Genomic DNA, 15,033 nt, shown 5'->3' with positions numbered 1-15,033 from the left:
GTAGAAGTAAAAGTATTGGAAATTGGAAATACTCAAGTAAAGTACAAATACCTCACAATTGTACTCAAGTACAGTACTTAAGTAAATGTACTTAGTGTGCACTGTGTATAAGTAAGTGTTCTGTGAAAGTTGTCTTTCACTGAAAAACTTGACAGTTACCCTGACTATGTATTTACTTTTACATACAACAGCCTCTGCACACAAGATTATAAAATGTTATGAATTAATTACATTAACTTTGTAATGCTTGCAGGCATTAAAAAAGAGACTGGTATGATGAAGATGGTTGTACTCAGAAAGTGCCCAGCTGGCCTGTATGTAACTTTTGAGATGGCTCATTATCCTTTCTCTATGAGGTCCTCCTAAGGCTAATGGAGGCGGTAGAGAGACCAGCACACAGACAGAGAGAGAGAGAGAGAGAGAGGGAGTGGTAGAGAGCGTTAGAGGGAGTGTGCGTCGTAGTGAGTTGTAGCTCATAAATCATCATTGCTACTGTACAGTACGCCTGTCTGACGTGCCCAGCCCGCCCTCACGGGCCCTTAGCACAATAACACTGCAGTAGAGCGCCCCGACCTTTCACCTCCTTCATAAAAGACCATCTCAAGAACCTCAGCGGTCGGCCGCCACGCAAATGGAGCCACGTGTTTGCTGCTCCCGAGGAATGTCCAAACCCCCTTAGTCTGCAGTTGTCAAGCTGAGTTGAATTCCTTCTTCTTTTTTTCCTCCTTTTTTTTGGGGCGGAGGGGGGGTGGTCTACTGTTGTTGACTGTAGTCATTTTATACTCAGAGGTGCTTTGTGTTGCAATTGGCCTCAAGTGGTACACAGCCCATCTCCTGTCCTCTTTTATTTGTGTATGCGTGCGTGCGACGTGCGTGCATGCACATACTGTATGTGTACTGAATATTTCTGCATTAATGTGTATTTAAATGACTCTGGATGTGTATATTCGCGCGCATGAGTGTGTGTGTGTGCGTGCGTGTGTGTGTGGCATGCCAAAGCAGAATAAATGACTGGCTGTGTAGGTGGGGACACACTGTGGTCAGTATGTCAGCCGGACGAGGCCGTCTCCTTGGGTCAAGCGAGGGTCGGCAATCACCACACAATGCCCTGCTTTATGGGCAATACGTCCATCGTCCCCGTCCTCCTCTCATTCCCTCCGCTCATCCCCTGTGCTGACTGTCCGTCTTCTGCTTGTCCTTTCGTCCACAGATCGAGAATGTGGACGCCTGCCTCAGTTTCCTGGACGCCAGAGGAGTAAACGTACAAGGGCTCTCCGCAGAAGGTAAGAGGAACAACGCGTGGTCCAACTCAAGACTCTGACGGGTGGTTAGTTTGATTGCAACAGCAAAAGGCAGGATTATAAAATACTGAGTGTTAAGGGGAAACCTCACTGATTTTAAAGCTAAGTACATTCCATACACCACATCAACATTTTGAGGAGAAATACACAGGGGACCCTCAAATTGATATATATTTGGTCGTGGACCCCCATCTGAAAAGATTTAGTGAAAGGGACCCCATACAAGGTTTGTGTTGTTGAAATGTTTCATAAAGAAAAGATCCACAAGCTCACAACGTACATGTATATTTTCAAGCTTGTAGATCGACTATTTTCAAATAGTAGATGTATTGTATATAGGTTTACAGCGGTTAATTTGGATGATTTGGATACTATATTAACTTATTTTGCTGCATGGGAACCCCTTGGAATCCTCTCAAGGACCCCCGGGGGTCCCCATACCCCACTTTGCGTATCATTGCTGTAGTAGATGATGTTATTGGCTCTAACAGCTGTCAACTTGTAGGCCCGCCGTCATTTAGTGTCTGTGCATACAATATCATCACAGACCCCCTGCTGCTTCGGCTCCCCTTTAAACCTCAATGAGGTCGGTGCGCCCTTGACCTCGACGGCAGCAGAAATAGCGTGGCAGCCTGACACACTGACCCACCGCTCTAAATTCCGCGCACCCCTCTGACTCTAAAAACAGCAAAGTGACTCTGTAGGCCTGGTATTTAATGAGGGGTTGGAGGGTGGGATAGGGGGTCTGTAAATATACACAGGCTCTTTGGTTACCCTGTCCATCCCATCCCAGTTCTTCCCACAATGTACTTGGCCGTGGGCCCCCATTTTAAAAGATTTTGTGCCAGGGACCCCGATAAGAAAATAATTGTTAACATTTAAAAAAAATAGCTCATCTACAAATTCACAACACGCATGAGGTTGTAAATTGGCTATTTTCGAATAGCCCGAAAGATTTAATTGGCCATAAAGTGGTATTTCATTTTAAAACACTTCTGGGGTCATTTTAACATTGACTTAGACTTTGGTGTGCACCTCATATAGTTTTTAAGTTTCTTGATTTGTGTTTAGATATTTCATATTCATTTGATCAGACATGCTCCCTTTTAAATAAGCCCAACTCGACTTCAAACTCCATGTTAACATGTTAGACTCATTGAAGACACATGTCTCTGGTTCTGGTGACTGCTATTGTTCTTCTATTGCATAAGCAGATCTACATTTTTCAATATGTTTATTTTTTACCTTTGTTTTTATGTTTGTATAAAAAGTTAAATACCCCTTTTAAGTGTGTGAACCCCCCCAAGGATCCCTGGGGGTCCCCGGACTCCTTTTTGAGAACCAGTGCTTTACAGGACACCGTCGTCCGCTTTGAGCCATGCGTGCATGTGCGCTCGCGTTGGGCACATGTTGAATTAGATGGACAAGTTTCCCTCCCATAAACTATGAGGCGCGTGTCTAATTGAATCAGCCCTGGACTTCAAGAGACTCTGCAGGCTGGCATATGCATGGCGGTTTGTTGTTGTTTTACGAGGCATGAAAGAGATGAAAAAAACGGGGTGTTTGATGTGTATGGAGTGTGTAGGTTTTTTTTGTCTCTTTCCGAGAAAACATACTTATTCTAATAATTTCTCTGCAAGTCCCCTCAAAGGGCATCTGTCTAGTGGGCGCTTGTAAACCCAAGTCCCGGAAACACTGGTGTTGAAGAGCGATTACATTATCCAGTGCGTATTTACATCAAGGGCAATACTTTTTTTTCCTTTTTTTTGCTATAATAAGAACAATGGCAAGCTGCTTGTTCTCCAGACAATGTCTTGTGCATTCCCACATACTGTGTATTGAAGAAGAGCCCATTTCACCTGGAACCACTTAAATCCTGTATACTTCATTGACCAGGGTTCCCCAGGGGTCCGTACTTGACCCCCTCTTTTTTTGCCTCTACATCAGATCTCTTTGGCGTAAGTAGCCAATCTACAACCTCAACACGTTGTGAGCTTATAGATCTGCTATTTTCAACATCTTCGCCTAAATTCGCAAAAAGTATTTGCCTGTTATTATGACATGCACTGATTAGGGATGCTAGGGTTCATTTGGTTAAAATGCAGGTGTGAACCTCTAAAATGCTCGTTTCCTGCAGCTGATAATGGGTTACACCGAGGGGTGCTTCCTATAGCAGCTCATTACAGCTCCATGTTACCGCGGGTCACTGCAGCTGGAACCCACCTGAGCAGGCTCTGATCGGTTGCTGGTCTAGTGACCACACTGTGACCTAGCTTGCCGCCATAAACCCCCTCCTTGATCTCTGCAGCTTCAGAGCTTGTTCAAAGGGAGACGTTTGTGTCAGGCAAGCCCAGTTAGCACTTAAACGCCAGGTCAATGATGGCACACGCTTTTTCCTCTGCTCTGTCGGTGGAACCCCCCATGGCCCTTGGGGAGTTAATTGTCCCGTTTTTCATCAGACCTCACCAAAGTGTGTTTTAATTAACTTTTATTGTCATGTGCTGCCTCTACGGGTGCTCAATACTCAGTTGAAAAAGCAATGTGTTATTTAAAAATTAAAATACCTTGGTCCGGGGAGGTGGGGAAGGGGTTAAAGTACTCGTGTGAACACACTTGTCCGTGTTTGTTGGTGAAAAGATCATGTTCTCTGTCACTGCACTAGCAAACCCTACAGGTTGGTCGGGGCACCTCCCCCCCATCCCCCCAGCTCTTGAGAATGGTCCTTGAGTGTCAAATGTTTTTTTTCTTCTTTTTTTTTGTTGATGAAACATAGTGCAAGGGCACTGTTTGTCTTGGGATTAAATGTAGGAAAGATTGATGAAGACTGTTAAGTTTTAGTATGGTATAGAGGTCAGAGTTTCCCAAGCTGGGTTCCGGGCCCACCTTGGTGGGCGCTAAAAATGTCGTGAGATGTGAGCTTGTACATTAGATCTGATATTTTTGCTATTCGTCATACAAGAAGGCTACTTAAGTGGTTGACATGTCACACACAAGTGCATGTGTGTGCGCAGCTGTGGGGGGATCAAGTGGGGCTCCAAGTAAAAAAGTTTGGGAACCACTCACCTCTGAGCCTTGAATATGAGAAACGTAAAAAAAAAAAAAAAAGTGATTGCATGAAATCATGACCACTTTAAAATGAGCACTAAAAGCACGGCCCATTTTCTTTGACTATGGGCCAAGATGAAATAGCACTGCAATGCTGATTGCCCTCCCGCCCGCGTCACTTTAGAAGTAGAATAATTTAGGCGCCAATGATGCATAGCATAGCTAACCACTATTTGGCTATAAGCTTTGTTACGGGAAAAGGTGCTCCTTTATAAGCCAGCACTCAGACTCAGCAAATGGACAGAGTGACATTAGGTGAGTCTATATCACGGTTGACCTCTCTTAAATTAGCTGATATCAAGACCAATCTCACTTCCATCATAACTGTTCCAGAGAGCGCGCCAGCTGTTCTTTTTTCTTTTTTTTCCCTTTACAAATGTCAACTTGTCGATTGCAAATGTGTTCCTTATTCAATACTAAAAAGAACCAAATGTCACGTAACTTGATTCGACGATGAAAAGAATAATCTCATGGACATACTTTCCCACCATTGTGACAATTTCCAATGTTGTAATGATTCTGGTCTGACTTGTTGCTATTGTAGGGTCCTCGTGTTTCTGTCTAAATGTTTCCAGCCACTATGACAGATTGTTTTGTTGACTGGATTTACACTGCCTTTTCCCCAAAGAGGAGAAGAGAAAAAGAATGCTGTTCAAATTTCTCACAATGTCCTATATAAATGACTGCCTCCGGGAGTTAGAAATTGAAAACTACCCAAAAAGATTAATCTTCACCAACTTTTGCAATCTGCTAACACCATGGCCACGGATGGCTGGGAAGAAAGTTGAGCTTCAGTGTATGGGGCGAAAAAAAAAGAGACTGAAAAAACTGCTGTGTCATATGTTGCTTCCTTTCATTCGCCTCCGTGCGCCAGCCTTTAGAGAGGCTTGATATGAAAAGTCCATTTCACAAATGGATGCGTTTGCAAGCGAGATCAATTCCCCCTCCTTTAGCATCTGTTGACTTGTCCCTCAGGGGTGTCGAAGACATCCATAAGAAATTCATTTTTTCCAGTTTTGTTTGTAAGGGGATAACATCTATCTAAATCCTGATTTATACTTCAGTGCACGACAGTGTCTTGCCCCCAAAATAGCCGACCTACAAGCTCATAAATCAGGCTTTAGAAACTGCTCTAGTGCAGATAAAATGCTGTAGAACATGGTTATGCATGCCATTAGGAGGAAGTCTCACATTCATTCAGATTTTTCTTTTTTGTACCCGTGGTGTCAGATAAGCTTAGTCAAGGGATAAGTGTTCGCGCGGGGTTTCACTTTCAATTCGATGTGGCTCAATCAGTGTGAAAAGAGGCACAGAACCTCCATACAGTAGTTCTACTCTTGACAAGTCTACGTAACCTGATCCAGAATTAAAATGCATCGCATTACTTTATGGCGGCATATGCATATTCATCCTATAATTAACCACCCACGAGATGAGGCTTATTTCTTCCTTTTGTAACTAAAACAGAACTGTAAGAAATGAAATGCGTGTTACTGTACACTACAGGATGTACTGTATCGACTGCGTTTTGACTTCACCTTAGCAAATGTCTGTCTGTTGCCCACCAGGCCCAAACTGAGCTAAGAAAACAAAACCAGACCTGGTGTGGGTGTAGGGCTGCAACTGCCTGCAGCGGCTGAAACGCAGACCAGACAATGACATTGTCAATGAAATATATTAAAAGTATTATATGCCATTCACTGTTTTTTTCCTACTGCTTTTGGTCTCCACAGAGATCCGAAATGGCAACTTGAAGACTATCCTGGGTCTCTTCTTCATCCTGTCACGCTACAAACAGCAACAGCAGCAACAGCAACAGTACTACCAGTCACTGGTGGAGCTCAGCCAACAAACCAGCACCTCTGCATCTTCAGCCAGCACGCTCAAAACCCAGGAGATGCAGTCCAGGTGAGCCCTGTGTACAGCTTCTCGGCACTGTTCATTTAACCTCAAACCCTATACTAGACAGAGTTTTGAAAACCTGTGGGCCAGGGCGCACTGGTGGGCCTTCAAGTGGCCTTCAAGTGGACCCCCAAATAATTTGCAAAACACTACGATTTTAATGATAATATGAATTTAGATGTTGCCTCCTTAGATGTTGCAACAATTTCATGGTATTTTCTTCAAAACCTTGAAGAAATGTTTTAAATAGGTACAATACATACAAGCAAGTACAATACACAATACAAGCAAGCCTGTTGGCTGCCTTGTTAAGTTGCCCCGCGAATGCTTTCAAGATTTTCAAGTGGGCCCTGATGCAGAAAAGGTTGAGAACTAACTGACCTATACTATACTTACACTAGGGCTCATGTGGTTATATGTGTCCTTCCCGGGATTTGAACCCAGGTCTCCTGCGTGGGAGACAGAATGTCCGCTTGAGTAGGGACGAAGATAATGTGTTTTGCGCTTCAGGCAATACCGCTTGTCAACCAGTACGTGTCCTACCTTAACCCTGGGTCCCTGGGCTGTGAGCTTGTAGATCTGCTATTTTCGCCGAATGTTTACCGCAAAATGGAGATGCTAGGGTTCACGTGGTTAAGTTGTCAGAACTTGTCACCTTCAAAGTCTTCCTATATTTTACTGTAACGTGTAAATGGTGCATGGACGTCGGATGGTTGTCTTTCCTCAAGAGAGGCTGTTTGGAAAACTTGTAGTTCATATTTCCAGAGACCTCAGTGAGTGTCAGTAATGATTTAACAGCATTGGAACAATATAGGAAAAAGAACGTGGAGGCATGTGGAATTAGTGTGAATGCTATCATGAATTTGTGCTTTGAGGACTTGACGATTGTTTCCCATTTTTACAATACTATGTGTCACAGATTGGTTCCGGATGAGTTGAGTGTTGTTGCCGTTGATGATGGACAGTCAGCTAATCGATGTGAAGACTGTATTGGCTTTAGTTTGGAAAAGCATGTCAGTGGACAAACTATATGTAAGCAGATAAAATCCTACTGTAAATGAGTGGCACTGTTTGACTTTTCCAGACTCTAATCATAAAACACATCACAGACTCATCATCACATCTGATCTCAAGGCAAAGTCATAGTATTAATTATGAAAAGTACTGTATCCTAATTTGCACTCTCTGGTATGAATCTCATATACAGTACATGACAAAAACTTAACGTAACCTTAATCCAAATAATTGATCCTAACCTTAACCAAAACAATGTCATATTTGTTGTTATGTAAGGAATCAACAATGTGTAGTTCAAATTACAGTACGAATACCAGTGCCATCAGTTTTTGTTGGTCATCATACGAACTCTTGTACTTTTCGTACACAGTAAAATCCTCAGTGTTAATTCATCCATTTGTAACTCCAAGAGTGCACAAATTAGGGGTACATTTGCTTACATTTGTACACTTTCTGAGATATAATACTGCGGATATGACTGTGTAGGATGGCTCAGTACATTGTGGTGTACATACAGTACATTAGTAGCATAGTGCAGTACAACACAACATAGTCAATAGAAGGTGCCTGTGACATTTCCTCAAGGCAGTGTTTATAAGTGCACGTCCACATAAAGATGTTCATAGCGCAATTAATAGTGTCAGGCTGGCTGACCAGTGATGGGCAGTAAAACGGGGGACAGCCCAGCCCTGTGTGATGTATATAGACAAAACTGCATCTAAAGACAGGCCTGGCATGCCTCACATGGGTGGCATTCCCCCTGCCAGATCACGTTACCATACTGCTCTACTTGGGGCCTGTGTGTGTGTGTGTGTGTGTGTGTGTGTGTGTGTGTGTGTGTGTGTGTGTGTGTGTGTGTGTGGTGTGTGTGCGCGTGTGCACGTGCGCGCGTGCGCCCGTGCGTGTGCGTACTGAGAGCAATTACTTACTGTCAGCGTTTTTAGTCGAGAGTTTGCTGGTGAAATTACACAGCTGAGTGGAGTGTTTAAAGTTTCACTCAGTTTAGAAAGACTTTGCTGCTGATGGAGGTTGGTTGTGTGGAGTGGTGATGGGGGTTGGTGTGTGTGTGTGTGTGTCGGGGTCTTCAGGGGCACAGCTGCCTCCCGTTCCACCCTTCCAGCCCCCGAGACCCCCTCGCGCCAGCAACAGGTGCGGATGAGACCCCCGCCGGCCTCGCTGCTGTAGCACGCCAGTGCTTCTGTATACAGCTCAGTGTACATACCAGCCCAAAAGTGATGTCATACAGACACAAAAAAACAAAAACAGCACAGGTTAATCTCCAAAGTGACCCCCTGCCCCCTTGGTCCTGTAGCTTCAGTAACATCTCAGTCCGCTGGGCTGATTAGTAACACAGGCCAGCAAGGAAGGGGAGGGCCTACAGTAAGTGGACGTCAGAGGGTCAGGCTGTATGTGACCGTGATAAAAGAAGCCATTGACCCTGTTGTTTTTGTCTGGGGTGAAGCGGTGTCATTGCTGGGTCATCCCGATTTGGGCTTGTGTGTGTGTGTGTGTGTGTGTGTGTGTGTGTGTGTGTGTGTGTGTGTGTGTGTGAGTCAAACGTCACGATGCAACGCAGATGACTTAGCACTGTGTCTTTGTGTTGACACGTTGAAAACACGAAAAAGAAACCCTTAAAGTGATGCTATTGCAGCTTTTCTAGTTTGGCACAAGAGCACAATACTTAGTGCTTTCATCCATTTCCTGTGATTTACAGCATTAGTTTCTGTTATTTGAGTGGCTCCTCGTGAACGTTCAACCTTTCAGTGTGAGGTTTGATGATTGATTGGCTGGCCCAGCCGTCGTGGCTGCCAGTACTGGGGAAAGGGCTGCAGAGCGGAGTTTTTTTTTTACCCCTATATATTAATATCAGGCTGATCCAAATCCTGACACCTTCAGTAGAACTGGTAGACTCTAACCCCCTAAGGCTCTAATCCTTGAACCTAAACCTAAACTGTGTTGAGGGCAGTACACAGGGGTTTAATTCAGGACAAGAAGTCCCTTAACAACTTTCAACCTAGCATACAAAGTATATAGGGGCTTAAGTGGTTAATGGAGAAGGCTGGTTGCACCATACCACTTGAAGCTCTAGCAGCGAAACAACGTAGTAAGTGGGTGCAATTTGTTCTATACAAAAAAAAGAAGATAATACTGAAGTATCACTTTCAGCCTGGAGTTCCCAATTTGGGCATATCATTATAAGCTCATGTTTTCAAAAATGAATAGCGAAAATAGCAGATCTACAAGCTCTTAAACTTGTAGATTGGCAATTTTTGCCCTGCGACACCATCGTTCAACAAAGTATAAAATAGGGCTTAAGTACTTATCCTCTATAAAGTTTAACATTATTTTCAGCAAAAGTTATTATTAGGAGGACTTGGGATTCTATTATCCACCGCCACTTTGCTAATTTGCCTTGACTGAAAGGGTACTTAGAATAGTTTTCTTCCATAATTTTCCACAGTGTCTAAATTCATATATGCCTGACCCAGAGATTTAGTGTGTCTGAATAACTTCCAGAAATATAGGCTAATAGTGTACTAAGCCTGAACAATGACTGTTGCTTTTTAGACCTAATTAGTTCCTTCACGGCTTTACAAATACACACACACACACACACACACACACACACACACACACACACACACACACACACACACACACACACACACACACACACACACACACACACACACACACACACACACACACACACACACACACACACACACACACTTGGCCTCCTGCACATTTACAGTCGTGGGGTAGAGTGCTTTCTATAGACAGCACCTGCTGGCTCTAGCTGGTGTCCCCGGAGCCGGGGATGAGACGTATGTGTGCATGTGTGTCGGGAGGGGATCTCCCCATTGGTCGGACCGCGACAGCCTGGAGCCAGGGGAGGTTTGCCTTACTGCAAAAGGGTAGGGGGGCCCCTAGCCTAGTGCGGCAGACACAGCCCTCCCACTTAACTCACCATGTCCCGTGGCGAGCAAGTTGACCCCTTGGTATCACGCTCGTCGCGCCTGCCCACTGCCATCTCCCGGGAGAGGAAGAGTCGTCTGCCCTATGGGAAAACACACAGCCTGGCCAAGCCAGACCCCTCTCCGAGGTACATTTGAACACTGCGTGTCTGTGTCAGTGCAGCAGAGGTTGGACATTGTTGGAATTTAGGAGGCTGCAGGTGGAATATGGATTAGTGCCATCATGCCATTAGGCATCATGAACTGGTAAATTATTGGATTTGTTTGATCTTATAGATAATGTGCATTTTGGGTATTTTAAGCAGTTTTATGTCCTGTATTGAATGTTGTTTATAGTTTGGTTATTGACTACAGATTGCTTTTGAGATTTTGTTTTGGTATAATTTGTAAGGAAGCGCTCAACTGTGGCCATTGTACGTGATGTTATTTTTGTCTTGGGTATTGCTTGGTCTCAACCACTGTGAAATATTGGCTGTTGTTGGTCATGAATTAGTCACGCCAATGGCTTAGTTACCCCCACTTGAAGCATAATTAATCTGCCATTCTATAGGGCAATGTGACATTGCATTTTCAGTTTAATGTATGGTTGCACAAAGGCATCAGTCTGTTAACCACTTAATGCCTTATACTTACTGTAGGCGTACAATGGTATCACAAAGGGAAAATAGCCGATCTACAAGCTCACAACACAACACGTTTTTTGAGCTTGTGTTTTTTGTTTTTAAGTTTGACAAATGTTGAGCTGCTATTTTTGCACAAAAAAAAAGTTTAAAAAATGTTGTAATGACATGCCCAACATAAGGACTCCAGGTTAAAAGTGGTTAATGAATTGAATGTGTCACAAATACTGTATGCATCCATAAATGAACTGATGCATGCTATGCGTCTTCATTCGTGTGTTGGAATGTGAGTGCCACATCGGCTTTGAAAAGGCCAGGCTGGATTTATCGCTCCGGGATGTGACAGTGGAGACAGTTGTCACCAGGCTGGCCCGAGTGGTTGAGTGGCCACCATTTTGGATCTTAAGAACCATAAGTTTCCGTCTGACCTCGGTGCTGCGACTATTATCTGCGCGAAACTGAGATTACTCACATTTAATAGGACAGCAGTGGCATCCAATATCGCTCGCATATGCACCGCAGTGTCATGGACTATTAGTCAGGGCCCTGCTGATGTATGTTGTATTCTATCAGGAGCGACGTACTGTACCTCTGCTGCATCTTGCCCTCATATGTTCTGGGCCCTTTTTTTTCCACATGGAAAGATCTAAAAGGTCGTGGGTTGGATAAGCACTCCAGGCTGGGACTGTATACCCTTGCCTTCATGTTTCACTACATTATATAAGGGGGCGGATAGGCCTTGTGGTGGGAAAAATGTGCGCCACAGAACCCCTGTCAAGGTTGGTTCTGACAGACACGTGCTGTGGTAGATTTTCAATATAACTGCGGCCTCCACAAACATGAGTTTCTTTTACCAGTAGCCTGTGTTATATCCCTGTTGCCTCTGTCGCTTTTAAGTGCATCCCTCCTCCTCCTTCCGTCCTCCATTCCTTCCTTCCTTCCTTTAAGCTTTCACAAGACTCCCACCCTGGACATGAAAGAAAAGGACATCGAGAAGGGAAAAGGACACAAGCTTTATTTAGACGGAGAGCGACGAGAAGTTTTAGCTCAGACTTTTTGCCCACGTTGGAGAGCCACTTTGAGAGAATGATGAGCTCCATTAATCTTTGGCTTAAAGCATCTCTGCATGCGAAAAGTCATTTGGGCTATTTGATGTAGCGCAAAACACACTGGTGCTCGAAGGGTTGCCAGGGCGCCGGACAGGGAGAACGGATTTAGTTTCCAGCGATCATTAACTTGTGTGTCGTGTGTCATATACTTTTCATTCCTCCAGCGATATGAAAGGCTCTCCAGTATGAAGGGAAATGGCCCTGAACGTGTTTTCACGGGCTCTGCTGTCTGCGATCCCCAACTCATTAGCATAACATCACAGGCCCGCGCATAATGAATATCTCTGAGGTCAACAGTGATTTGGCTATTCCTTGCTGTTGGTTTTAAAGTCTTGTTAAATTCCCGCGAATTGCAGACACTGATTCAAATTCTGAAAGTTGGGGCCACTGACATTTGAGAATGAATTTTCCTGAAAAGAAGAGCTTACCAGAGAGGGTTGGGACCCAGCTCACTTGATGTGAGTGTGATGATTTATCATGTCCGAAGCGTTATCATACTCTAATATGCACCACGTTTTAAGTTATGTTGGCCACATGCACACCCAATAATACAGCCAGTTCCTCAACAATGTGAGTAAAGATAAGGTCTAATAAAACTCGAGACATGCAAGTAAAGATAAAAAAGTAAAGTATTCTGAAAATTGTGAAGTAATAAAGTCAGCTGTAGTCACCATGTACACTGTCGATCATTTGATTTCCAGTACCATGCTAGGAAGACGGAAGTATGAGAGGGAAGTGAAAATATATTATGTTGAAAAGTAAAGTGTGGTATTTACATAATGTAATACAGGTAGTTTATTCTCTCTGTCCACTTCCACCTGTCAGTGTCAATACAGTAACCCAGGTGAATTGTTCCTGTTTGTCTAAACAGCCCACTGAATCCTCTCCTCTGTCCTCCATAGTTGAGTTGGAGTTGGATGATTCAACGTACGTACTTACTTTATTTAAATAGGAGAGTGTAGACCAGTGGTTCCCAAACTTTTTAGCTCAAGACCCAAAAATGAAATCAGATGTTTGCCCGGGGACCCAAACTAGTGAAAACAGCAGATCAACAAGCTCACAACGCGCCGCAAGCTTGTAGATCGGCTATTTTCACTACTTCCTAAGCATTTGTTTTCTAATTTATGGAATTTCTTTGAATTCATGAAAAAAATTAAACACAAAATGTAGGAAACAAACAATAAAGGGATATTTACTTTTGACCCATAAAAATGTGTTCGCGACCCACAAATGGGTCCCGACCAACTGTTTGGGAAACGGTGGTGTAGAGTAGACAGACAGGAAACCTAGAGAGAGGGGAAACATGATGGTGCATTGGATTAAAAACCCAAGTCCTTGCGTCTCACAATGGTCAGTGCACTAACTGGCTCCCCAGATGGTTGATGGCATCTTGAAACACCTTTGTAGTTATTAAACACGTTAAGCCCTATTGAAGGTTCACCTAAATATAAAAATATGGGCTCCAGGGTTCAAGTGATTAATGCAATCCTGGTAGCTGATTTTTAATTCTTTTTTAGTTTATATTAGGTGAGATACCTGTATTTTTATATTCTGTTTGGTCAAGATAAAAGTAGGGTTTTCTTTTGTTTGGTATCTTGTGGCCAATTTGGCCCACCCCACCCTGAGGTAATTGAATAAAATAATCCATTAATAATCTATCCCTATTTTGGGCATTGTCCATTGTAGGCGGAAAGAAGAAAGCAAAATTTGTTTTAAAAAAATAGCAGATCTAGCAGATCACGATGCAATGTGTGAGCTTGTAGATCTGCTATTTTAACTTTTTGCACCACAACTTGTGTGGCCAAGTATGTTATAATGCTTAAAGGGGAAATCCACCCATTTTCAATATTTAACTATGTCATTAATATAGCATAAAGGAGTTGTGTGGAAATAAGAAAAAATTAAAAAAAAAATTAACATTGCAAAAAAATGTAACATTGCAAAAAAATTAACATTGCAAATTACACTGTGATGACTCATCATGGTGTAATTTGCAATGTTAATTTTTTTGCAATGTTACATTTTTTTGCAATGTGAATTTTTTTTTAAATTTTTTCTTATTTCCACACAACTCCTTTATGCTATATTAATGACATAGTTAAATATTGAAAATGGGTGGATTTCCCCTTTAAGTGTTTAAGTAATCAATTGTATAATTGATAAGTAAAATAATCAATAGTTGCAGCCCTACTGGCATGAGCCTACAAGCCCTGGATCTTGCAGTACACAGTGGTCAAGATGTGTTAATCTGTTGCTAACCATTGGCCATCAGTTAGTGCTTTCAATAGAGCTTCTGTTCTTTCAACTGGTGACAACCAGTGAGAAAGAGGCACATGCCTCTTCAGAATTACAATCATGCTCTCTCACTCCCTCACACACACACACACACACACACACACACACACACACACACACACACACACACACACACACACACACACACACACACACACACACACACACACACACACACACACACACACACACACACACACACACACAAATAAACAGCCAGGCCACCTGGTTTCTTAACCTCTGATAGTTTATAGTATGTACGAGATGATTAAAGGCATCCATTTGTTCGTAAAACACTCTTTTGTTTTCTTTTTTCTCCGTCATGAGTAGCTTTACTATTTCCTGTCGAGCATGAGTCAAGAGGCCAGCCTAGAACAGCCAGCGTTAATTCTGCTCTGTCGTCATGACTCAGAGTGAGTGTTGTGCTGTAAATCGTGAGTCTGCTCGCTGGGTATTTCCTACAGCGCTCTCCTCGCGTTTTGCTCAGTTGTGGGTTTTTATTGAATCTGATTTGTGAATGATTTGTCGTCCTCTCATGGGGCCAACACAGAAAACTGATTTGGGAATCTGTGTTTTTGTTGTTGTTGTTGTTTTGTTTTTTTCCTGTGAGGAAATCTTGGGGTGTTTTGACGTCAGCAGCCCTTTAATGAGTGGAAGGATGTTATGTCTTAGTTGTCTTAGTCACACGTGTGTGGTTTTGAATGTG

The 15,033-nt window shown here is 43.2% G+C and overlaps 1 protein-coding gene across 1 annotated transcript in view; it reads left to right on the top strand.

The window, feature by feature from the left end:
• nav3 (neuron navigator 3) overlaps positions 1-15,033 on the top strand; it is a 188,078-nt gene that overhangs the window by 78,756 nt on the left and 94,289 nt on the right. Inside the window, exons 4-5 of the mRNA XM_080421087.1 lie at positions 1,211-1,283; positions 6,140-6,314. Of these exons, the coding sequence (XP_080277213.1) occupies positions 1,211-1,283; positions 6,140-6,314 (248 nt within the window). The remainder of the gene's footprint in view (positions 1-1,210; positions 1,284-6,139; positions 6,315-15,033) is intronic.

Source organism: Gymnoscopelus braueri (genome assembly GCF_963280865.1).
Source record: "Gymnoscopelus braueri genome assembly, chromosome: 23".
Classification (NCBI taxonomy): domain Eukaryota; kingdom Metazoa; phylum Chordata; class Actinopteri; order Myctophiformes; family Myctophidae; genus Gymnoscopelus; species Gymnoscopelus braueri.
The sequence above is the reverse complement of the archived record's forward strand: the minus strand, read 5'-3'. Positions and strand labels throughout refer to the sequence as shown.